Raw genomic sequence first — 26,340 nt, forward strand, 5'->3', positions numbered from 1 at the left:
AAAACGCTATTAATATTTAATTCCATAAAGCTTCAAGTTTATTCAAGTGATGCGATTTTCAGATTTACCGCACCTTAGTACTACACAAGCGACAGTTCAAGTCCAGCGCAAGGGGGAGGGCACGGCCAGTGGTCGCCTGGCCGAGAGGTAGGCAGCCACCTTCGAGTATTTAAGTGAACTAAACTAAGTTATTCCTCTGTAATGGCACTACAGTTTGCTACATCATCTTGTTACAAAGTCGTAAGTGGATAAACGCATCGATTATTTTGCCAACCCTTTTTTTACATTAACATGGCAAGCTTGCCAGCACAAGAATATGAGTTGTACCTTTCACTGATATGCAGGTCAAACCAACCAAAACAGACATTCTGGAACAATCCTAAATTCTATTTCAATTATTTCATATTTAGCTTTTAGAGTCACTGCAATCTAATTCTAAAAACCCCACAATTTTAAGTCTACAAGTCACTAAGCAAATGTTGGCTCTTGCTATATCCCAAACCAGAGATGAATGTGATTAACATCATAAAACATGGTGGTCTACATACTGCTAGAGTAATTCAGGCAAACAAATTATCCTCCCACAAATACGAAAAAAATAATATATTACTGACATACGTAGGGAAGTTAGCTTTAAAGTTAAATTCAAGCACACAAATATGAAGTAAACAACTCAATATTCAAGTTAGTTTGCATCTCTCTTGGTGCTTGACAGATCATCCATGTTCAAGCACAGTGCAGAATTTGGTTAGCTGTTCAACTTTTTTCATAGAAAAATAGCACGTCCATAGAAGAAAGAAAATGAATTTCAACTTACTCAGTGATCCACTCTTTTATTTTACCTTAGTTAAAGGCAAACTAAGTACAGATACTGTACAGTAAAATGTATGCACATATAAAGAACAGTTGTTCTTCATTCTACTTAAAGGCTCCAATCTCTACATTCTTTTACTTAGAGACCTTTCCAAGCAGTTACTCCTCTCTGAAACACATTGCACCCACATTTAAATATAAAGGGAACCATCTGCAGGTCCCACATAGCCAACACCTATTAGGAGCACGTCAATTAGTGTCCATATTCCAAGACCACCAAAGCTGAAGAGTTTTCCCAGACCTTCCCGCCACTGGCCCAAATAGAAACGATCAGCACCAAATCCACCAAGTGTGATGCTGTAAGAAAAGAAACATGACTCATTATTATTATTTCAGATGAACTCAGTTTGGGTATCCATACACACTTCCTTCTGACATACCTACAAGCTGATAACAGTTTTGCTCTACATCACTCAAGAAACTATACATTTTTTTGTACAAAAAGAGCTGACTGGGTTATTAAATGAGAAAGCTTTTGATTAAATATCACTGTTTCTTAGCTAATTCATATTATCCAGAGACTTGACAGTTTTTCATTCACGACAAGCAATAAAACCCCAAACTCTCAAATTTGACTTTTCAAATTTGAGAGTATCTTGACTTTTCTAAGCTAGCAGAAGCTAAAAAAACCCCAACAAACAAGCTAATGAACCAGACCCAAAGGCTGTATTCAGCCCCATGCAGTAAGTTTCTCCAGCTGGTGGCAGAGAGTGTGTTTGATCACCGCCTTAATCAGAGTCTTATTGTACCTTTGGCTCCAGGAATAGAGAGTCTTACTACCTCATTTATCATACTAACCACTTTTGAAATATTAAAATTTAATAGAAAAGGCCTTGCCACCAAAAGAACTTTGGTTACTTTCAAATTGCTACTGTGGTGCTCTAATGGCTTAATATTCCAAAAATAACCTAAATAGTTTCTTTCAATACTGCTACACTGGTCTCTTCCCTAACAATTTAAAACACAAGAAACTTTGTCTTAAGGCATTTCTAGCTGTGACATTTGGGAAGGAAGCCGTAATAAATGTATACCAACTACAGCCAGTCAGTGACAGCTATCAAATTCAGAAACAGCTGCAGTAATTTCAGATGCCAAGAAGTAATTTGGACAATTTTCAGCCCTAATTAAAACATATTAAAAACTGGGAGAAAAAAATATAAATCTGCAGATTTTTTTGAGCATTTGTACCTCATTTGACACCATACAGAATAAAAGCAAGCATGTCCTCTCTACTCAGAAAATGCATCACTTTGTGAAGCCTAAGAATCATTGGCATTTATTCTGAAGAAAGTACATTCAATGCAAAAATAGGGTAAACGTTTTCTCTCAAGCTCTATTTACTAAAGACAGCTAGTATCGTTGCATATGAAGTCTCTGGGCATCCTATACATCCAAATTCTAAGCTAGACTATATGAAATATTGGTTACTCAGTACACCAGTAAAAATACCAAGCAGAAAAACACACAAACTGAAGATTTTATAGACAATCAACCTATTTCTAATACTACTATCTATTTTAGCTTGACATTATCCAATATTTCTCGTGTACCTTAGTGCCAAGGCAGTAGACCACTTATAACCTCCAGTCCAGTTGCAATAGAGCATCTTAGGAAAGACACGATTACCTAAACATTAGAAAACATTCAAACTTTAATGTAGCAAACAAAGACCACGTAACAAGTAAAAAAATAACAAGCAAAAAAATAACAAGCAAGAAGATACTGCATTTCTCTAACAAGAGTCTAAAAGGGTTGACACTAACTGAAACAGACACTATCCGCACAAAAGCTCATACGTACTCCACAGTCCTCTGTTCCATCCATCTTTGTCCCACATCAGACAACATGCAAGGTCACTGAACAAATAGGGGGAAAATTAAACTAGTCGGGTGAAAACAGTGTGAATTTTTTTAATTATCCCACTGAGACATTTGATATTGATTCTACTAGTGGTGTCCAATTTAGTTTAATTCGTAGAAGTTGACAAAAATAAAACAGAACTATTTTCTCTCATGTGAAGGTATACAACAGTATTAAAAGCCAATGTTTACAGTTAGATGTCACTGTTATGCTTCAAAATTAAAATGTAACTATAAAAAATTTCAGTAGATTAATCAAGGTGCAGGCTGTTACTGCAATGGACATAAACAATCATTGGATTGACCCACTACAAAAAATGTTAAGAAATTCTTTAGAAAAAAAAGCTTCTTTACAGAATCTGTTTTAGCTCACCTTACCTAGACAATGAATATGATCCCGTACGGTACAAGTGGCATTATATCGTTGTCGCGGACAAGAAACCGTCATGCAGTTTGTAGAATTGGTACATACATAATCAGTTGTTGCAAGCTGCCAGCAAAACTGGCATGTCATGTTAATTGTAAAGTTCTCCTGCTCGTAGTTATTCTGATCCTGTAAAAGGACAGCATTATCACTTCACTAGTAATAATTAAAAAAAAAAAAAGATTCACAGTGTGCAGTATCAAATTACATTTCACGGATAGACATTTTGGGCAAAATAACAATCACTCTCTTTGCTACCTCTGTGCCTCTATGTGGTCAAGTAAAATAGAAAAATCAACATTAGAAAACTGACAGAGTTAGTAAAGCGCAGTTTACCATTACTGTTTCCTCCAATCTAAGGCTACTGCCAAAAGGAAGATTCATTCAGTCTCACCTGTAAGATCAGTTTGTGGCTCTGACAGATATTTAGCCTCCCCACTCTCAAAACGTTTCAATTTTGATTGGTCAACAAATTGATTTAACTCAACTGCATGGCTGCATAACAAAAAGATCCAATGCAAGAAAGGCAAACAGAGAAGGGTAGGTCTGCCTCTTCAGCAACAGTCTACCATTGAATGACTTACTGTATCACAGATCTGCAAACCTGCCTATGTAAGAACCTGGAAATCAATTTTTTATATTTTATGACAAGATGCCACAGTTTAATTAAAAGTACTTAAATTTGGGTTTAAAAGTAACAGCTTACTTACAACACAATGAACATGTGGCTTGACTTTGCAATCAAAAGTGGCCGGCTTCCCATATATACAGGAATAGTTTGTGTTACATGTCATACAGTCTGGTGGCAATCTACTGCAAAGCCCGTTGCTAGGACATTTAGTCACATAAGATGGAATTTCTGTACTTTCTGAAAGGCGAAATACGTGAATAAAATTAAGAAAATGAATTTTAAAAAGCTATATAGACTAAAGTATATATATACACGTTTTCTTTTATACATATATATACGCACACACGCATTGACACTGTATAAAGGGCTTTCCTTATTACAGTGAACAGCATTACAAGTTTGTGTTGTGGGAACCACTGCGTTAGTCAAGCAAGCCACACAACACAGCAGGGTACCCTGCAAGGGTCTCACAGAAGTTCTGTACAGGACAGCACAGCACCACAATTCAGTACAGCACCAGAACAGAGCTTAGCACGGATTAGTGCCTCCTCAGCCAGTATTTCTCAGCGGAAGTAATCAGTTTAGGTATGGAAGCAGGTTGACACATGTAACCTACTTTTAGTTCAGGTCTAATCGTTTACAGCTAGCTCAGCCATTTGCTGTTTGCATGTGTTCAGAACCACCTCTTAAATTACTAGCGAGAACAGTGTTTCAGCCAATCCTGACACATCCCTTAGCTAAAAACCCTGTATATCTGTTGGAGAGGGAACAGGAACAAGTTCTTGCAGAATGCTGGAGTCTTTCAAGAACTTCCTCCATCCTGACAGGGTGTAAAACACATGAACCACAATGGCAGTTTAACTAGTCATTTTCTAGCTGTAAGATCTTACATGAACCACGTCTCTAATTTATATAATCCAAAGTAGTTGTTAAGGTCATTGAAGAGTAACTCATGACATGTTATACTATAATGTCTTTTACCACTGTGAAAGCATGTATAGGTTTCTAAAGACATAATTCAAGAACTTTACTATTAAACTCAAGACACCAAAGAAAAAGGCCCACAGGAGAAAAACAAAAGAAACAACATAATATTGTACCTGCTGCTTTAAAATAGGGAGTATTTGTACTTGTTGAAGTTAGACTTTTTGCAAATGTAGACTGTGGTTGTGAATGCTTTGTGGTCATCAAAGATCCTACTACAAGAAAAAAGACAGGGAGAAAGTGGTATTTCTCGAATAAAATTAGTCTTCAGACACAGTTTGATTTCAGCACACTGATATGAAATTACAAGTGGAAAGTGTAATGAGAATAAAAAAAATTACAAAAATCTGTTTTCCTATTCTATAAATAATAGGATGCTTACATTGAACATTAAAATGAGCATTAAAATTGAACCATTCCTTTTAGGCAAGAAACCACATTCATTTCAATTCAGTCTTATTTTTTGATTCTTGAGAATTAAAAAACACTGCTCAGAAAGCAGATTTTACACTGTACTTGCTACTGAACAAAACCATTTAGTCAAGCGATGCAGCTACTTCTTTGACAGAAAGCTAGAATAGAAGAACTGGCTGGCAACCATGGCTGTATTCGTGCATGCACTTCATGTTTGTCTCTGCGAATCCCACGATTCCAAGGACTCGGGGCTGCGCGGAGCTCAGCGGCGCGCAGATCTGTGCCCTGAGCCCATAAGGCAGCACACGCACGGCACGACTGGGCCGTGCCCAGGCGGAAGCATAAACATAGGTTTGTCAGATCCACCGACCCAGACGGTGCCGAGAAGCCCCAGGACCTCGCCAGTTACATTTTGGATCACGCGCAATGCAGGATAAGGAGTAAGCACGGAAGACGCTGTGGAAGCCTAGCGGAGCAGACCGCCGGTGAGCGGGGCCTAGCCTGTCTTTCGTCCTCACACCGAGCATCTCAGCAGGAAGTACCAGCCCTGCAGCGCACAATGAAAGCCAGCCATGCCCGAAGCACCTGGTTCCCCCGCCCCGCCCAGTCACAGGGAAGTGCCAACGCATCTTCAACAAGCCGAGGTCACCGTCACCTCCCCAGCTCGGCCGCTCAGAAGCCGGACCCGCGAGGGGCGCGTTCAGCCCCCGCCCCGGGGATCGGCTGGAGACACTCGGGAGAACAGCCCCCACCCGCAGGCGAGGCGCTGCGGCGCCGCCGGGCCCCCCCCCCCCCGCCGACCCAGGGGCTCGGAGCGCCCGGCCCGCCCGAGCCGTCCACGGGCCCGCGGGCAGGCGGCGGCTCCCTCCCCTCCCCTCCCCTGCCCTGCCCCCCTTCTCCCACCCCACCCGCCGTCTCGGCCTCGGGGAGCCCGGGCAAAGCGGCGGCGGCCCCGCTCACCTCGGCCGGAGAGGACGTAGAGCTGGGACACGAAGAGCGCGAGGCTGCAGAGCCTCCGCAGGGCGCGCAGCCCCGCCAGCGCCGCCATTTTCCCTGCTGCCGCCTGCCGGCTTCGCCGCTCCCGGCGAGGGGCGGGGGACGCGGCGCCGCCGCTGAGCCGCAGCCCCGCGCGGGGCCCGGCCCCTCCGCAGCCCGAAGGCGGGACCGACCTCAGGACGGGAGGGACGGACCTCAGGACGGGAGGGGCTCCCAGCCGCGGGCCGACTGCCGCTACCGTGGGAAAAGAGGGAGTTCAGTCAGCGTGTTACCGCATTTCGCGCTTGGCGCTCCCCAGCAATGCTGCACGGGCACTAAGGAAACAACAGGCAGCTGCTGGTTTAGTACCTTACTACGTCTTTTGAAACGTCATTCATCACGGTGTTGTTCAGCTCCTCAGGCTGCCTTACTGCTTTCCTGCCTCTACCCTGTGCCTGCCTGTCCTCCTCTCTACGTATTTCTCCCTGTAGACAATTTTAATTTATATTATTTTTGTTCATTTATGTCCTTCAGTGACCTCTCTCATTGCTGCAGGTTATCTGAAAACTCAAATGGCGGCAGCATAGATACATGTATGCTAAAAAAGTTAGTCTTATATTTGCAAAACCTAGAAATTAACTGTAAAAAAAACACCAAAGTTTTAATTCTGCAGTCTGAATGCATCACATATGTATCAGGTAGGCTATAGTCCATAAAAAGATGATATTTTTATACATAAAATATTACTACTAATAAATATACATAAAAATCACCCTCTGCACCCCATGTTAATTCTGTACAGTGGAATAGAAAGCTTTCCCAGCAGTTGTTCCTTCAATTTTTTTCTTTTTTCTTTTAAAAGTGGAGGATAATCAGTTGGTAAAAACGTACACACAAAACCAAAGCAACACAAAAGCAAAAATAGGCCTATTGAACACAAGTCTACAAGTGTCAGGCAGAAGGAAAACACTAGCTTTGTATAACATTTATGCACTAAATAATATTTTCTGCTTCATTTCAGTGATATTTAAATCACAACAACTACAGTTGTATAGCTTAGACAATTGAGTAACATCAAACGCTACCTAAGCCTTGTAACTAAAAACCAGCATATAAAAGTAAAAAGAAAAATCGTGGTAAAAATTCATCTCAAAAAAATCTGATTCAATTGCCTGCAACAGTAACTTTAAAACCATTTATAAGCATAAACAAGTCAGATAAATATGGCCAATTTAAATTCCAACATGCTGTGTTTTAAAATGAAAATTGTCATCCGCACCTTTTCAGTGTTCTCAGTATCCCAAGCAAAGGCAGCAATAACTTACACACAGAAACTTTTTTCAAAGGTTTGCCTGTTTTAGAAAAAAGCCAACTCAACAAACACAGGAAAAAATAAAACACTTTCCACACACAGATCTGGTGAGTAATTCAACTTCATTCTTGGCAATCACCTTTACAGCAACCAATTACCACACCAACTCAATCAGTGCCTCGTTTCACTGAGATTTCCAACAAAGACACCAATGTATTTGTAGCCTGCGAAGATAAATTCAGAAAGAATCAAGCTATTGCCCATGCCCCCCCCCCCCCCCCCCGGATAATTATATAATCTAGAGTTAGGAAAAAACTAAACCGAAATGCTCCTGATGCACCTACCAACTGCCAAGCCTTGGATTCCAGGTCACATCAGTTATGCAACTGCTACGTGACTGAGGTAGCTCAGCAATTGCAGCAGCAGCCAGTACACCTCCCAGCCTCCTGTTCCTTGACTTTGTGCAGCCCTGATTTATTTCCACAGCAAACTCAACATATTTTAGCAGAGGTGTAGGGCTTTTAAAATAAGCATTCTGCAACTTGCACAGACTGGAATCCCATGGGATTGTCAAAGGAGTTGGCAGTTGCATCTGTCCTCTCATGCTATTCCTGGAGCACCAACATTGCTACATTTGCTTATTTTGTGTATCCATTAACTGAAAATTCTCTCAGATGAGCATTATTGCTGTACAGGAGGAAAGAAACACCATTTGACATGGACAGCTAAGAACTCTTTTTCCTAACAGCAACATCAGAATAATTCTTCTGCATTTGGAATATGTGAACTCTTAAATTTCTTGAGTTTCTCAACAGCAGAAGATACTGAAATCTCTCCATGAACTTTGTTGTCTCTCGTTCGCACGTTGACAGCATTATTTGCTTTCTCCTTTTCTCCAACCACTGCAACACATATCACAAACAATGTTAAACTGACTACCTACATTACAAAAAGGAAGTCTAGACAAACTCTATCCCCAACATTAAAACTTAAATAGTATTCAGAAACATAAGATACTGTAATTACCTAAGATAAAGTTATACTGGGCCAGCTGTGCATTTCTGATTTTCTTGTTTAATGTGCAACTTTGATCTAGATCCACATCTGACATAAATCCTGCTTCAAAAAATTTGCTGCAAACCTAAAAAAAAAACCCAAAAAACCTCTCACTTAATATTACAGTATATGTTCTACAACATAAATTTGTACATGCTGTAATCCTTGATCTCTTCCAATAATTAACTCATGTACGTGCATAATTTTGCTCTTTTAAATAGCTGTACAGAAGTCAATGAAGTTATCTGAAGAAACCTGCATGCACACTTAAGGGCTTAGCAGGACTCCAGTTGGAAGACAAAGCAAGGTAACATCCATATCAAATATTTGCTGATCTCCTCAGACAGCTACGCTGCTGAATGTCAAAAATGTTTCCTCAGTCTGAGAAAGGAGAAAGAGAAGGAACAAACCCACTTATGCTTGCATTAAAAGGGGAGAGGGATAAAAACAACCATGGTCAAATGTCATGTAGTCAAGAGTAAACATGCTGGGAAATGGAAGAAGCCAGCTCTGCTCCTATTTTAAGTAGATAAGTCTGTAATGAAGCATTAGGTAGTATGTAAAGTTTGTCATCCAGAATGTTTTTTCCCTTAATAATTACTAAAGTAGGTACAAAAATAACAGAACCCAAAACACTTAAAGTTACACATCCCTTTCTCAGGCTTATACAAATTTTAGCCTATGTGGAAAAATTTACCCCTCCCCTCCAAACAGGTCTCCAAAATTATTAAAGCATTCATTCTTTGTTCTAGGACAAGTACTTGAGGAGCTATTAAAATTGCTTGCTACTATAAAAAGGAAGGCCCAACTCTCACCTGCTGGGCATACTCTTCAGAAGTAGGTCCCACAGGCACAACCATGACCTGCCGTGGAGAAAGCCAGAATGGCCTGGCAAGCAGGACAAGAAACATATGAAATAAATGGGTATTTTACATTTGCATTCATATCCATAGTCATGTTCCCCAATAATTATTTATTTACGTTATAAAAATATTTATGTTAGCTAAGGATGTTGGATAATATGTTATCTTCCTCTTTTCAAGTTCACAGAAAATAGCAAACAGATTGATTCCAGTAAAATTACATATGCAGAACTTTGATCTTCTGTTCGCTTCCTAGCTGACTTCACAATTTTAAACAGAATTTTATTTTTTCACATAATTTCCACATTTATGTATAACTTTATAGTGAAACGTGGACAGTCAGACAGATAGGTGGCTGAAAGCAAGAATTAACTCTTCCTTAATACTTTAAATACATGAATAAACTCTGAAGATACTTCTTCATTAAAGATGAAACAATACATCGTACCAGTTAAAAAAATATTTCACAAATTAGGACTAACTCATGTCTGTATAAATAATTGTTTTACATGTCTAACATCTTCGCAGTACAAAAGCATGATTTTTAAGAAAAAAAGGAACAAGAATAATGCAGCACATATACATTCAATTATAATTCTTATTTCTGCTTTATTGTATAATTTTTCCTGGTCTCATGAAATTGAATTTCCAATAATGAACTATTAATAAAAGGGTATCATACAACTCAGACCATAAAATTAGACTTTTCTTGTAATCTTACCTACTAATTTTGAGGAAATTCTAGGAATATTATTTCACATTATAATATATGGGACATTAGGGAGGATCTGCATTTCCTACGTTGTTAAACATTTCTTAACAACTGCATTTGTGCCACATACCATTTTCCTCCATAATTTTCTGCTAGAATAGCTATCATTCTCTCCACAGATCCCAAAATAGCTCTGTGAATAATCACTGGCCTTTTCTTATCATCGCCATCCTTACTGAAAAAGAATAAGTAAAGTTTAAAAAAAAAAATTCTCTTAGCTCCCACACAGGTAATCCTACTAATATTTTTGATTCTACTTTTTATGGAAAGACAAAATTCAGTTATGTATACTTAGGCAAAATCTACTGCTTTTATTGAAAATGTACTTGAAGTCACCTGGGCTTTTAAAAGAATACTGAATAATCATAGTGACTTAAAATAATCATGCCTGTAGCTAGTGGCATAGGCACAAACTCCTAAGTTTGAAAAGACACGTGACTGAGCTTCATTTCTGTGCATTTTAATATTTTATGTTCTTCCTCGCTCTTTCTTTTCCACTATGTCTTGCTTCTGTTTTGTTGCACAGGATCTTACCTGCCCTTACTGTTCATTTCTTGCCTTAAATTACAATCCTGTGATTAAAAAGAAGCCAGCTGCTGTTCGTAACAGCATTATCACCTACCAAAGAGCTATGACATCTACTGTAGAACATGCAGCAGGACCAAAAAGTAACAAAGATTCTTACTCTATCTTCCCCATCAAACTCTTTATAACATGCAAAAACAAACACAGCAAGAAAAACAACCCAGCAAATGTGTGTTCAAGTCAACATGGTACTAAGATTAATTCACTCAGCGGATAAATATCCCTCTTCCTAGCTGGAAGCCAAAGTGAGATTTTCATTAAAAACTGTTCACATTTGGTTTATATTCAAAGTTAACTAACTTTATTTGATAAAAATAATGAAGTACTCATTACAAACCTACTAGCTCCTTAAGATATGTCTCAATTTGTATACAAGGTCTTCAAAGGAGACACAGTGACTAGGCTGAAAGTGAAAACTGACTCAACTGAGTTTTCTTTAGCATTATATATGATCAGTTGTCTTCAGAACTGGCAGACAAGAGAGATCATGCAATTCTCCTGCAATCAGCAGCATTTACAATTAAAGTGAGCTATCATTACATTGACGAAATATTTTCAAGTTCATGACTCAGTCCTCTACTCACCAGGGATGTTTCCCCTCCTAACCAGGCTACTGATATACAGGCTAATCATTTGTTAAGTGAGCAACAGAGCATTAATACATCTCAGTTTAATGGGAATTCCAGATAATGAAAGTAACCAATTTTTTAATTATTTCATTTAAAAGAGGAAGATATTTAGCTTAACCACTCACCCAACATAAGTAAGATTAAATCGAATGGGTAGTTGGAAGTCAAGTTGGATAGTAGCACATTGATGGTACCTGCCAATAGCATCTTTGATTTTAATATCAATCTGTGAAGCAAAATAACATGGTTACTAAATATAGTTTGCCTGCATTGTACCTGTATTCTTGTCCATCCCACAGTTGTAATAAAATGCTGATTCACTAACCTTAGGACCATAAAATGCTCCATCTCCTGGATTCAAATTCCATTGCTCTCCAAAGTTATTCAAGCTGTTTTGAAGTTGCTAATCATAAAAATGAGAGAATAATTAAAAAAGGTATAGCAGGGCCTTTCATTACTGTAAGTCAAAGCATTTGCCTTTGAAATACAAAGGGAGTCAACAGGCAGCATAACTCCTATTGTTCAAGCATTTAGTCATTTATGATAAATAATCTTGAAATAAGAGTAGTTCCTTGTACAAATGTTGTGATTAATTGGAAAAAAAGATTAATAAAAATCAAATCAGTTCAAGATAAGGGGCTAAGTGAGAATCAGAAAGTTCGCATTTTATACAGAAACTTCAAGGTTAATGTGACATTTTTCAACAAGCATTTCCACTAAGGACAATATTTAGCATCTGATTTAAGCAATTACACTAATTTCACTATTCAACATGAAAGCGCTTAGCTAAATATCCACCTCTGCGAAAACAACTATTAAGGGTTTTGTTTGTTTGCTTTTAAATGAATTACCTTTTCTGCGTGATCCCAGATCTCTAACTCTCCTAGATAATTTTCTGGTCTTGTAGAAAGATGTAATTGAAAGGTAAAACCAAAGACAGCGTACACTGACTTCAAGAAATCAAGACAGCCCTTAATTTCTTCTTCAATCTTAAATATAAACAAAATATATTAGTTAAAATTTACTTACATAAAAATGTAAATCGGATTTACTGAATTCCTCATAATCAGAATATGAGTCCATTAAATAAATAAAAAATTAAAAATCACATGAAAATTACATCCTACAAACCCAAATCTAGGTAATGGGTAAAGAGAGAACAGAGGTGGTATGGCTTCCAAGCCTGGCAAAAAAAAGTAATGTTCTTGTTAAGCCTGGGCTTCTGGAGCCAAATTGCATGAGTCACACTTGACAAGAGTACATGCATTTATTCACATAGCTCCACTAAAATCTATGGCATTACTGACAAAATAAAGTAGTTATTCAGCATTACTATGGAAAACAAAATGTGGTCAACAGCTTTTTTCTTTGCAGGGGGAGATGGGAGATGCAAAAGATTTTACCTTTTGGGATTTAGTTGCTCAGTGTATCTTTCTAAAGGGAAAAATTCTATACAGAAAATCTTATTACATAATTCACAATCAGTAATGTCCCTCCAATAACACTGTTTTCTTCTTTTGATATAAGCATTTTTAAAATTTCAAGTAGAAAAATAAATAATACAAATTTTTTAACACAAAATATTAACATTATTAACACAAAATAAATAACACAAATTTGAGAAACTTGTAACAGAGAAGCTAAGTTCAACAGGCTATTGACTTAAGCAATATTGCAGAAGGTTAAGAAATACAGAATATCAGATGACTAAGAAGGAAGCACCTAAACCTATCAAAAAAACCATTAAAAGAAGCATTATGCTACAAAGCAACACAACGGAAGAAGCTAGAGTTTAAATACTTTGGGGATTTTTTTCGTGTTTAGTGTTGGTTTGCACTGGGGAAGGGGTTCTTTTTTTCGATTGACTGGTGGGGGGGGTGGTGTTTTTTTGGGGTTGTTTTTTTTTACCTGTTCTACTGTGCAAAAGATGTGAGCATCATCTTGTTGGAAGCGCCTTACACGAGTCAAGCCACTTAAAGTCCCAGAGAGTTCATTTCGGTGAAGAACTCCAAAATCTGCAAGTCTAAGAGGCATTTCCCTCCAGGATCGTGGACGATGGGCAAACATCAAGCTGGAAGGAACATGAAAGAACCTTCCTTTTATCCTTCTTATAGAAGATTTAAGACAACACAGAAACTAAAGCAAGGTCAGTAGAGACAGTAATCACATTTTTAAGTATTTATTCATGCAGGTTGCCTGCATCCTAAAAGGCAGGCAAACAGAAAAAGCACAGCACTCAGAACAAATTGCTAAAGACCACCTAGAAAAAACACTGTGAGAGCAACAATCAAGACTGGTTCATCTGTACCTTCTTTTGGTAAGCCACATCTGATGCCTATCTCTATCCAACATAATTTGTATTTACTAGTGGTACAGACTAGCATTAGCATGCACAAACCTAGCTCACTTAGTGCAGACTTACTAGAAAGATCCTCCTACAAGAATTGTATTTGGTCTGCTTTGGGACATTGTCAGGGGAGCTCTCTGGACACACTAGTTGCTTAGTAGTCTATTGTAAACATACATGATAACATGTATTAATACTCCATTTATTTCCCCTCAGTCCCACAAAGGATAAATACAGTACAATAAGAAGTTTTTCAGTTGAGAGTACAAACCAGTGTCCTGGACAATTCATCGGTTTAAGGGCAAAAGTTTCCTTCTCGATCTCAAAAGAGAACATATTTTCACTGTAGTGCCGCCAGTGTCCTGAAGCTTCCCAGAGTTTACTGTTGAAGATGTTTGGAGATACAACTTCACTAAAATTACGCCTGTGATATTCCCCCTACAAAACAAATTCAACATTTAAAAGGTGATAGAGCTTTTGACAAGCAAAAGCCTGATTCTTTTTAACTGTGTTCTTACGATTACAATTTACTGGGAGACTAAAGGACTACTGCACATGTAGGTTTTGCACAACTGGAAAAAGGACCTGTCAATGCTTTATTCTGCGCTATTTTCAAAAAGATTAGATCTGTATAATCATAGTGAAAATCTGGTGTATGTTTACATACACAGATGTTTCTCTTTCTGACGATAGCTCGTGCTATGAATGGCCTATCACTTAAGATCAACAACTGATATTAAGCTTGTTAGTAATTACAGTAGTATATACTCACTCGTATGAAATCCACAAGTGTGTTATAAAGAAAGGCACCTCTGGGAAGGAAAAAGCAGCTTCCAGGACTCAAATCATGAAAGAAGAAGAGTTCTTGCTCCTAGGTAAATGAAAAACAGAATGCTGTAACACCACTTCAGATGTAACTGCAGAACTGCAGAAAATGACAACTTCACCCATGTTGAGACTCTGTTCACAAAAATGCAATATTACAGCAAGAAGGTAATTTCCAGAAGTCTACAAGTTCTCAGCAACAGTAGTTAATTTATCTGTAGTTCTTACTCTTAGAAGTTCATAACAACACTGGAATTCCATTTGACTCTGTGACTATGTAAATACACATTTTCTCAAAATCCTGAGGCCTTAACCAATCTTACCTTTAGTAACCAAAGCAAATAAGCATATACCCATCAGATCTGAGGGTTGATGGCTGAAGCCTGTGAGCTGGTCATTCTTTATCAGAATTCTGTCTCAAAAACAGAAGCTCAGCAGCATGGCTCTGATACATCTTTGGAGAACCTTAGCCTCTTCAGTATCATAGATATTAGATACATAGATGCTAGATAAGTTGTTTGATTGATACTAGATAATTTGTTTTTGAAAAGGCATAGAAGTAATCATCAAACAAATACTATACAAATATTCAAGTCTTAATGAGTTAATAGAAATAAGCATGAACACTTCTGTAAAGATAATTTTTCTACTTCTTCCCTTTGTCACCATTTTCTGTAAATTCCTCAGTGGCTCTTCCTCTTTTGAGTTACCCTCAGCTGTTTACCTTTGCTTATGAAGGCCCTCCACAGTCTCTTCTTTCACATCTGCCAGTAAGTAGCAAGAGGTTCATGCCTGCATCCTCTTGGCCAATTATGCTGACCTTCACTTACACAGGAGTTTTTCAAATAAATGCCTCCCTGCTTTCGCCTGTACTGCCCATTATGCCTTTAAACATCCAGAAAGCTACTTCTTACCTTCTCTCAAATACTCTCCCTGTAACTCCACCTTCTCTACAAAACTATAGCACAGGTGACAACAATTAGGAGACTGCACGCCAACGTGACCAATATTAGGTCACCATCCTCGTCTCTGTCAATCTAATGTCTTCTGACTTATACTCAATAGATTAAATCTCTTCATTTAAATTGTTGTGAATATTGTTCATACGTTCCTCTACAACAGCTGAAGTACTGCACATACATACACTTAATATTACCTTATTTATGCCTATAATAAAGAATGACCAAACCATATTATTTAAACAATTTTCAATAATTTTTCTCTTCTATGAAAAATGTAGTGTTTTAGGTAGGATCTGAAAAGACCCTACATAAAAAGGTTTAAGATACACTTCTCTAAACCGAGGGACTACCCCATTACTTCTTCCCAACATTAGTTTAACATTTGTATGAAAGTGACAAGCTGCATTTGTAGAATTAAAATTTTAAAGTACAACTGACACCAAGGAATTCGTAGAACTGGCTCCCATTCAAACTGTCAAAAAATGGAAGAAAACAACAAAAGAGAATGAATTATATTACAGAAGCATAAATGAGAAGTAGACCACAAAATAGTATACCTTTCCAATTTTCCTATGGTCCCTGTTTCTGGCTTCTTCCTGGAATTTTTCCCATTCCTTCATCATTTTGTTATCAGGAAAGGATATTCCATATATTCTCTGCAGAGTTTCCATGTCAGATTTTCCTTCCCAATACGTAGAGGAATTCTGATGCACAAAACCCATACTTTAAGATAATATTATATAATCTCAGGGAATGGAGGAATAAACACTTATGCATTCAAATGTTATTATTTTTTTCCTTAGGAAAATAATTATATGCAGTCATCCAGCATTTGTTTATAATACAAAGACACTTGCACTGCCTTTTAGTCAGCATACTAATACAGAACACGTAAGTGAAAGTACTGGTCAAGCCATACTTCTAGTCTACTTAGGTACCTTGTTTTAACTCACATCGTGGCATGTTATATTATCCCACGTTGTACCTTCTAAAAAAGCAGCACTTGTTTACATTCAAAACACAATGCAGTAGGGAAACACGGAAGATAAAATGAAACTAACTCACCCTCACAGTTAAATCCTAGCGGTTTTGACAATCTAACACTTAATCCTTGGAACTCAAGAGTTCCATAAACTTCAGTTAGGAAGCCAGCAAAAGCAACTATGATGAATGCTCCAATGAGGTCAGTCTAATAACGTTACCAAAATTAGCATCTCCAAGTAACTTAAACTACATCATAACCAGAGATATCTGCAAACACTGTCTCTGGCTTTCCTGTGAGCAATGCCATTTTTAAACAGCAGCACTTGCAGATCTGCCAGTGTCCACTTTACCTCCTGTACCTGAAAGATACCATCTTACAAGGTCAAAATACTATTTTCTGACCCAATGAATATCTTGGATGTTCATTTCCTGCAGAATAGAGCGCATACACACACCACACACAGATGCGACAGCTAGTACAGACTCAAACTAGCACATTTGTACTACAGTGCAATGCTGGTTGGAGATACTAGCACATTACTGCCACATTAGCTTAGGCACCGCACTTCTCTATTGTGCATGGTATAATTGGTTCCACAGCTAATCTAGTCACTACTAGCTTATTTTTGCAGTGCTCTTCTTTATAGTCTAAGCATGCATGTTACTGCACTAATACTCTGATAAAAAAAAGCTGCTGTTAACTTTCACTGATGTACTATATTGTGATGGTCAAGAATCAGCAAACCTTGCAGTTTACAGCAGATGGACAATGGAATTCTGTAGTTCTACTTGTACGATGGGAGTGGGGAAAAAACATGAAGGACTATTTTCAGAGTAAGCAAAGAAAACAATACAAAGGAACCTAGTGTAATCACTTCAGCAGAAATAAATACATAAATAAATCAATTGATCCATAGTTCAGTCAAGTTTTAATGCACAGTTAATTTAAACCTACCTTAAATATTTTAAGGGCCTTAATTTTTCCAGTGTGTCTCACATGTGGACCCCTGCAGAGGTCAATCAGTGGACCACATCTATACACCAAAAGAAAAAAAGCGTTTATTTCAAAACACTCCAACATTTTTAAATACGGTCACTAATGGCATACAAGCTAATGCTTAACATGTTCAAACACATTAATAAGTATACATATGCAACACTCGGCAAATTCAGGGCATCTTAAATATAATTGTTGCTTCTACCTGAAGCAGAATATTAACTCAGTAAATACTTGATCCAATATAAAGAGCATCGTAACACACTCAGCTATTCATATAGTTCCACATGTAAACTTTGTTAAAGCTGGCCAGGAAGTTTCAAACTATGCACATCAAACAGAAAAAAATGTTTTTGCCATTTTCCAACCAACTAGTTTTATCCCCAGAAATTGAATGAGCAGGATCCTCACCCCACACTGAGCTATGAGTTAGCTTTACCCATTATCCAGCAACTCAATGTCATGGGTGGTAACTTATTTTAATCTGTTGATTGAAACCAGACAGAATGAGTGAAAAGTGCATTTGCCATTTGTCCACAGATTGAGACCTAACCTGTCCCAGCAGGGAAAGAAAAGGTCTGATTTTACATAAGTAGCAATATTAGTTGCAAACTTAAGTCCAAATCACACAAGTATTCAGAAGTTAGACTAAAAAAAAAAAATTCTTATCCTCTCAATTTCAATGAAATATACCTAACCATGGAAATATAATACCTTTTAACTTAATTTTGTTTACCTGTATATTGTGGTAGTTGGTGTGTTCACCTTCTCATTAAGGATACGACACTTAAACTTGTTATACTGTGTGGGGAAACATGAAAAGGCAGAAACATCAATAAAATGGCTAACAAAATTCTATTTTTAAATTATGTATTAATAATGCAAATGCATCAGTAAAAGACACAAATAAAAAGTCACATGAACACATATATGTATGCAAAAGTTCAACATCCTTTCAGAAGAGTTATAAAACAAGAGGGGAAAGAGACAAAAATATCTTAATTTCCCTGAGGGTGTGTTAAGCATAGCAATTACCACCTGAACACCTCAAAGCACTTTTGAAGGGCAATTAAAACACAGTACAGTGAGACTAGTAATATTCACTGTATGAAACAAAAAACTACACGACAAAGTCTTTTTTGACTTGTCTCTGCAAGTGAGCCAGAATGAATGTATGCCTTTTATGTACTAATTTCTTTGTCATCTCATTGAGCTTGAGGTGTTTTTGTGTAATAAGAAATTGTTTTTATTATTGCCTGAAAACATCCTGAACGCTTGAGAGGGATATGAAGAGGGGGAAAAGGATGCTAGTCTTTTACTTTGTTTTACTAGACAGGTACTATTCTGATGAGTCAGTCACATGCAGTATTTTATAAAAGTTACATTTTAAAAGATCATTGTACCAGAATCACAGCTACTCCAAAGATTTACCTTAAACATGTCTAACAGGATCTCCTTTTTGACTTCCAGCCTTTCAAAAGACTGCTTCTCTTTTATGATATTTTTACAGCGGTTCTCTAGTAGTGGGAATTCAGTACTAGATACACCTCTAAACAAATAGACATAGGCAGAAGAAATATGAATTAATTATTTTGATATCCCCATTTTTTAAGTGACCACTTTCTAGTGCTATAATTTGAAAAACACAGGACATGTTGTGATTTGTCACAGTATTTTCTTAGTTTCTTACAATCGGCTGTAGTTTCAGACACGAAACTCAGAAACGCAAATGGCATCACCCTGAACAAACCCACTGCAATCACTCCTCGAACAGTCTTTGACATGTTTAAATGTCTGGAAGGTCTGTAGCTCAAAGTATATATGATTTAAGGAAAAAAAAAAAAAGTCTCAACCCAGCTGCAAGAGCTAGTTTATCAGCTGATGCAGATTTGGTATTCTCCCTGACTACAGACAGATAAACAAGGAAAAAACAGAATTGTAAAGCTGTGCACAAGGATTAGAAAAGTAGTAAACACCTATACGAGTTACATGCATACGTGCCATTTCTACAAGCGACTATGGCACTTTGAAACCAAGCTCCCATGATTCTTCAAAGAAACTGTCTCCTGTACCTCCCAGGAACTTCAGAAAGTTTTACCCAAACATTCTACATTTTTTCACAGAACATTCAACAACTGCAAGTCTTAAGGAGCAGGTGTCTGAACACTGCTCTTGTATTAAAACAAACACACACACTCAATATATATGTATACACAGGCCTATACTATGAAGACTAACCTGTCAGTTTTAAACCATACTAGATACACATGATTTTACTTTTAACATGCAGAAACATGACTGAGCAAAAATATTTCTAGTACTGAGCTCCGATACAGAGTATTAAAGTTCTCAGAAACTGAAATTTTACCTATCTTCAATGTACATGTCATAATAAAATCCATTCTCAATTGGTGGTCCATAGCATAAGCAGCCCCCAAAATAACCTTCCATGGCCTCTCCAAGAATATGAGCACTTGAATGCCAATAAACCTGCAAATAAAGTCAGGTGAGCAACTCATGGGGTCATTGGCATTGTGTAACTAAAAAGAAAAAACAAAACAGAGGTATATCTGCAGATGAGAAATACACTGGAATCAATGTTGTTTAAATTCTGAGAGAAGTACAACAATTTTCTGTTCTCATTTTGAAGTACGCTAAATGATTAATATAATGGCAGATGCAGCAATAAATTCCCATCTTATTTCAGTCTGAAAGATGATTATACCTCTGCACGATTCTGTCACCTTAGTACTTATTGTACCTTGTTCATTTGTAAGTTAGTTTCTGGTCAGTTAAAAGTCTATGCAATACTAACCGCATCTAAAGCAACGTAGCCAATTAAGTTACCACTGTTCACATACAATGCATTTGTTAATAGGACTGTAAACCACATTACCCGAAACATCAGAAGAGGGGAGTCAACAACCCAGTAGATCAATACCGCTCTTCTGTTCTAAGTCCCTATTAATTCAGACCACTTTATAGCCACTGCTACAAGATAAGGCCTTTACAGGCTCCTGAAATGCCTCAAACAAGGTTTATCACATGAATAATTCTTTGACAAAATGAAGTCTAATTCTAGTGCATAAAGATAAAACATATGCTTAAGACTGAATCCCATTAAAAAAAAATCCTGGGTGTGTCGCAAAGTATATTCATAGCTTAATTGACCAAGATATGCCTACTTAAGTTTCTAATAAACAGTGCCAGTACAAGGAGGTGTAGATTTTATTTATGACTCAAATCTGATATTGGACGATTTTTAGAAAACTGTAAGACAGCCTCACTGTTGCTTTCAGTGCCTGATCTTCAAATGCACTGAGTCAAATCATATAACACGTCTTAGAAAACAAACTATTTCAAGTTAGCATACAAATCAAGACATTCTATACAATTTCATTTGAGAAATAACCTGTTTATGTAAAAGAGAAGGGAAGAAAAGAATGCCAAGATTTTTTTCACCTACAGGTTACAGATACTTAGTATCTAATCTTCTTCGTCGAATCATGACAAATACATTACTTGAACAGTTTTGGGGACTTTTTTTTTAATTCAAGATTTTGAAAGCATAATGCTGCAATCAATTTCATGTCATTAGTTCCTTTAATCAAGCAGAAACCACTCACAGCTTTTGCTTCTTCATTATCAAACATAAGCAGCTCCAGAGTACAATCTCCCTCCAGTGGACGATCCAAGTCCCACAATTCCCCATTCACTTTGGCTATGACTGCATTTGAAGCCAACACTTGACTAAAAAACACAAATGATGGCAACAGACCAAAATATTTAGGTTCAGATTTGTTAAAGTGCTTAGGTTTCTAAACCCCATGAGACCCCACCCACATCTCATAGCACCTACAGACCTTTAATTCTTGTTTCTGTGGTCTTCGTAAACACTTTTCTACTTTTAAGGTATACAACCTTAAGGTCTTAAAAGTTTCATTCAACAGTTTTCAGTGCTGGGGATCTGGAGGAAAGACTGCTTCTAACAACAGTTTCTACTGTTATCTGGTAGCTCACAAAACTTCAGATGTCTCTATTAATTCCTAGCAGTCTCACTAATTGTTATATTTTTTAATTGGAAGCAAGCATTATGATCCCATTACAGAACCTCAAGCATCACTCAGAACTGTAACTTCACCCAGCTATTTCTTCTGCATTAAGCTGAAGTTTCAATTATGCTTTCCAAATAAACCAACTTAAGAGAGTCGCCATCCACTGAGCGTGACATATATTTTATGCAACAAGTTAAGAGACAAATGATAGTAACAGATTTATCACTCCAAAAGTGCAACTCTTCAATCTGCAGGTTACCTAATTCCTACAGCTAATTGATATGGCGTGGTTTTCCAAGATTCCCCTTCAGCCATCTTTCCATCTGTCAGAATAATTTTGATAGGTTTGCTCTGGTTGGCTGCTCTGTAAGCTAGCAAAGCATCATGTTCTTTTTTCAGTGCTTCGTAAAGCTTCAGTCTGTCTTCTATGAAGCTTGGCTCACACTGTAGCTGTAACAAATAAATTAAATCATACACATACATATTTGTGAGAGAAATAGAATAAAAGGATTTACAGTGTTCATGCATCCCTAGAGGTTACAACCGAGACCAGATTTCACTGTACTACAATTTTTACTAATATGCAGTAAAGCATTTGTAAATAATCATACACAGGATAGTCCCACGCAACTTGCTGACTATTTTATAGTGGCTTTCCAATGCACCTTCATCAATCTGGGCCTAAATGGCTTTGTGAGTTTAACCTCAGAAAGCAGCCGATGTTCCTGCCCCAGAATTCGTATCTGGCTGACATCCTAGTTTGGATTTCACTCCAACAAGCTCTCACTCCTGACATACCATTCAAAGCATCAGATTCAAATAAGATAGTTCATGGGAAGTTTCCTTTAGTTCAGCATAAGGTGAATTATTAATATCTATTGAAATACAGCTAGTGCTGCCAACATCCTCTTTCAGTCATCATGCACGCTGTTCAACTATTCATGAACCATCACTCTCTTTAGGAACAGTATCCTGACCCTTATTTCCCAATAGCCCAAATTCTTCTGTTACATAAAAAGTACAGATCTAAGACTGTGTAAGTAACCCTACTAATTACACACAATATGAAGCTCTTAGATAATGATTTTTTCTACATGCATGCTATAGCAAGCCTTCTTCCCAAAACCTGGCATTTCAAAATACAGCAAAGTATTTCAGATTTCAGCACCTTTTCTGAACCTAGCCAAACAATATTCCTTCTTCTATTATTATGTGGTATAAAATAACCGCTTACATCATTCCGATGTCGGTTCGCGGTTTCATTTTCTTTTTTCTTTTCCTCCTTATTTTGAGTCACCACAACAGTTGGACTTGCACTGGAGACTTTCTAAAAACAGTGATAATATGAAGTATACCCCTATGCTTTTAAGACCTTTCCCAGCAATCACTGAAACAAAACAAACCAAATCAGCGCAATATTGGGCTAAAAAGGCAATTACAATCAAGTGAGATATGTCCTTAGTACAGAGGAAAGACCTCATGACACATCTAAACTGAGTCCTTTTGATGTTCAGCAGACACAGCAAAACTGCTCACCAAGCAAAATCTGCTCGACACAATCTCCCCAATTTTACTACTGCAACCATCACCAGCAAAATCTCCCTAGCGAGACCCTGGGAAACCAAAACGGCCTAGTGAGCAACAAAAACAGCTTTCGGTGGTCTGATAAACTTATTCCACCTTTGCGAAAAGGCAGGAACTATGGGGAGAAGCACTGCTCAGTGCTCCGGGCACATGAGGAGTGCGGAGAGAGACCGAGACAGTCTTGATCCCCGAGCCCACTGCCCACCCCCGCTGGCTGGGCCAGGCGTTTCGCCCCCGTGAGTCCCTCCCGCCCCCTTCCCTCGCCGCAGAGGCCTGCCCCACCCCAGAGCGATGCGGGCGCTCGCCCCCGCCAGGCCCGGCGCGGCCCGCCGCCCTCCCCCACCCGCACCGAGGAGGGCGCCGGGGATGTCCCGGCCCCGGGCGCTACCTCGCCGCCGGCTGGGGGCTCCGCCAGCGCGGGGCCCGGCGGCCGCTGCTGCGCCGGCACTGCCCTGCCCAGCTCGGCCGCCAGGCTGCGGCGCAGGTGCAGGAGGCGGTAGCGCAGCTTCTCGTTCTCGGCCCTCAGCCGCTGCAGCTCGGGGCTGCAGCTCCCGGCGCAGCACGGCGCCTCCTGCTCCTTCAGTCGGCCGACCTCCGCCGTCAGCCGGCGCAGCTCCTGCTCCTGCCGCGACAACCGCAGCGCCGCCACCTCGGCGGCCGCGGCCGCCATCTTCCGCCGGCGGTAGCGGGCTGCCTCCGCCCTCCTGCGGCGGGACGCGCCGCCACCCCGGCCCGCTCCGCCTCCCCGGTAGCTCTCCGGCCCAGCTCGGACGCGCCGAGTCCAGTGCTGCCCCCTCCGGCGGAGGCGCTGAGGCCGGTCGCTGCAGCGGTGACCCCGCCCAGGCACGGGGGGACTTCAGGGCCCTTGCGGAGGAGTTCCTGTTGTCGTTATTCGTTCTTCTAAGTGGGTGAATACCTATTTGTAGCCCTCACTGCTGTGGTGTTAATATACATAAATATAAATAAATAAACATACCCGCCCATCTTGCTCCGAGGCCGATGAGCAATTGGGAAGCGTCAATATCCACAACTTGTGTCTGAGCCCCGCTTCAATTTACCTAAAAATGTTCTTTGAAAAGCTTTTCTCTGCAACCCTCATAAACAAGAAGCTGAATAAACTGGGGCTGCAGTGAAGAATCGCATCACTAATTCTCAAAATCCTGATCATGCCATTTTGTGGAGAGCATGACAGGCACAAGTAGTTTGTAATACGGAGGGGAAAAAACACATGAGTTTGCTTTTGTTCCCAAGTATCCAATTCAGCATCTGTGGAGCTCATTTGCTATTAAAAACACAGAAAAGCAACACTTAAACAATACCATTTAAGTAAACAGATGCTTTCAAAGGACCTACATGTAACATCACCAATGTCTTGGTCCTTCAAAGGATTATACAAACAAAAAAGGATAATAACCAGGTGCTTTAGAAAGACAGAGACATTGTCAGAGTATGGAAAATATGGATGGCACCCACTTGCATGTGGCCTGTTCATCAGCATAGACTTTAGGTGCTCCACCCTACAGACTGCTGAGGCCCAGCTCTCAGGTCTTGTCAGCCCTAACACCCAAGTATGGCTGGTTTATTGTCCTTTCTCTCTGATCACCATCCGTTAAACACATCCACATGTGAGAGTTGCCTACAGCCACACTTTCTCCAAAACCAGCGTGGATCCAGGCATTACAATGGGAGCTGAGGTCTGCAGGCAAGAGAGGAACATGGAAAAGATGAATAAAAAGTGGCAAAAGCAAGCTGAGCAGAGGAATTGAAACCCAAAACACTGTCACATAAGCAATATTTCACGCAACGCATGCCTTCCCACCCCTATAAAAGATCTCACTCCAGCCCAAGCCATCCTTCCCTACCACTTCTGCACCTCCTGGTACAATCTGGTCACTTACACCTCCACTTCTGCAGGTCCACATAATCAGGTTCACCTTTTTTCATAGTTTCCCATAGGGCAATAAGATTACAAGAACACTGTTTCAAAGAGGGCATTTTTCTTGCCCTTCTCTAAGATCCATTGCACACACTTTAAAAGAAGTAGTTTTAACATCCTGTTGTTGAGCCAAGCAATTATGCGTGCAAGGGAGCCACAAGGGCCAGCTGCATCCGACAGGACAGGGAGCCCAATGCCATAAGCAAGGCTGGCAGGACAGGGGCTTGCTTGCCAGGGCCCAGTCTCAGGGTACTCAAACAAGGCAGGCAAGCCTGGGGGTGGCAGTCAGGACCAACCAGGAGTCCAGACTGCCAGAAAAGTTCATGGCGATGAGGCACATCTGAGATCAAGCCAGGAAAGCAATCCACAGGTCAGGTCGCATGATGGTAACTGGGGCCAGACACCGTGGTTACCAGGCAGGTCCATGGTGGTGTGGCAAAGTCAAACCAGGAAGCCAGCCCACAGGTCACAGTCCAGAGCAACAGGAGCCAGGGACAAGCACATCTCTGATGAAGCTCAGGCAGGGACTGGTGGTCCAGGCTGAGCTTAAATGGAACCCCTGGGCCCATGGACAGGGGCGTGGGTGGAGGCCCCAGGGGAGGTCAGTCAGGGCCAGTAAGGCCAGTTAGTGCTCCCAGGGCCCTGGCAGTCTGTGCCGCACCCCCTTCACTATTCTCTTTATGAAACAATGTCAATGTCAAAAAGTACGGGTCAGACTGCATCCTTATTTGACTACAATGTCACATAAACACTGCCAGAGCTTATTTCTAGTGGATGCTTCCTGTTTGACACGAATTCTTATGAAATTAGGCTGTCTGAACTAAACAGCATCTTTGCACAATTTGCAAAACTTGGCACCAAGGTAAATCATTTGAAGAGGTTTGAGTTGCTAGGCAGTTAGGACTCAGAGCTTGGAAAGACTGTACATCTTCTATTGCAGTCAAACAGTCTGCATTGTATCATTTACAGGTCATTGCAGTTAAACCCCTCAGTTCCTTGACCCTGGGAAAGCAATAGCTTTCCACCACAAATTGTTTATTTCCACCATGTATTTCCATGTATCCTTTTGTCTCAAAAACTTCTTTGTCATCTTCAGTTTCTCTGGTTTCCTCCCTTGATTGTACTTTACACCCACTTCTCTGTATTCACACTTCCGCACACTTTCAAATTTTTGCCGTTACCCAATACTCAGATTTTGCAAGGTGTGGATTTTTATTAGAATTCTGGCAATTACCAAATCAGAATTTTAACATTTTATTCTCCAGTTTACACA

The 26,340-nt window shown here is 39.5% G+C and overlaps 2 protein-coding genes across 4 annotated transcripts; both read right to left on the reverse strand.

The window, feature by feature from the left end:
• Nucleotides 1-26: 26 nt before the first annotated feature.
• Nucleotides 27-6,598, reverse strand: TM2D3 (TM2 domain containing 3). 2 transcript variants are annotated; one of them, XM_072870311.1, is made up of 6 exons: nt 6,146-6,598; nt 4,888-4,983; nt 3,867-4,024; nt 3,111-3,285; nt 2,424-2,499; nt 27-1,170 (listed from the first exon to the last, which is right to left on the reverse strand). In XM_072870311.1, the coding sequence occupies exons 1-6, from the start codon at nt 6,231-6,233 to the stop codon at nt 1,005-1,007; spliced, it is 759 nt and encodes a 252-aa protein (XP_072726412.1). In that variant the 5' UTR covers nt 6,234-6,598; the 3' UTR covers nt 27-1,004. The 2 variants fall into 2 exon arrangements, with proteins under 2 accessions (XP_072726412.1, XP_072726411.1); XM_072870310.1 differs by having other exon boundaries at nt 4,888-4,986; nt 6,146-6,591.
• Nucleotides 6,599-7,575: 977 nt separating this feature from the next.
• On the reverse strand, nt 7,576-23,898 carry TARS3 (threonyl-tRNA synthetase 3). 2 transcript variants are annotated; one of them, XM_072870308.1, is made up of 19 exons: nt 23,520-23,898; nt 22,782-22,874; nt 21,807-21,997; nt 21,119-21,242; nt 19,861-19,982; nt 18,924-19,041; nt 18,229-18,293; nt 17,451-17,529; nt 16,069-16,215; nt 14,497-14,595; nt 13,996-14,162; nt 13,286-13,448; nt 12,229-12,366; nt 11,703-11,780; nt 11,503-11,603; nt 10,234-10,338; nt 9,344-9,416; nt 8,499-8,613; nt 7,576-8,374 (listed from the first exon to the last, which is right to left on the reverse strand). In XM_072870308.1, the coding sequence occupies exons 1-19, from the start codon at nt 23,799-23,801 to the stop codon at nt 8,226-8,228; spliced, it is 2,409 nt and encodes an 802-aa protein (XP_072726409.1). In that variant the 5' UTR covers nt 23,802-23,898; the 3' UTR covers nt 7,576-8,225. The 2 variants fall into 2 exon arrangements, with proteins under 2 accessions (XP_072726409.1, XP_072726410.1); XM_072870309.1 differs by lacking the exon at nt 22,782-22,874.
• Nucleotides 23,899-26,340: the final 2,442 nt, after the last annotated feature.

The sequence above is a fragment of the Ciconia boyciana genome, chromosome 8 (genome assembly GCF_034638445.1).
Source record: "Ciconia boyciana chromosome 8, ASM3463844v1, whole genome shotgun sequence".
NCBI classification, from domain to species: Eukaryota; Metazoa; Chordata; class Aves; order Ciconiiformes; family Ciconiidae; genus Ciconia; species Ciconia boyciana.

Coding starts and splice junctions, on each gene's coding strand:
- TM2D3 (XM_072870310.1), bottom strand. CDS start 6,233: ATGGCGGCGCTGGCGGGGCTGCGCGCCCTGCGGAGGCTCTGCAGCCTC. Junction 3,286..3,866: donor AGCCACATGTTCATTGTGTT/GTAAGTAAGCTG, acceptor GTCCTTTTACAG/GATCAGAATAACTACGAGCA. Junction 2,500..3,110: donor GGATCATATTCATTGTCTAG/GTAAGGTGAGCT, acceptor TCTAATGTTTAG/GTAATCGTGTCTTTCCTAAG.
- TARS3 (XM_072870308.1), bottom strand. CDS start 23,801: ATGGCGGCCGCGGCCGCCGAGGTGGCGGCGCTGCGGTTGTCGCGGCAG. Junction 11,781..12,228: donor TCTGGGATCACGCAGAAAAG/GTAATTCATTTA, acceptor TTTTATGATTAG/CAACTTCAAAACAGCTTGAA. Junction 9,417..10,233: donor GAAAATTATGGAGGAAAATG/GTATGTGGCACA, acceptor CCTGCTTGCCAG/GCCATTCTGGCTTTCTCCAC.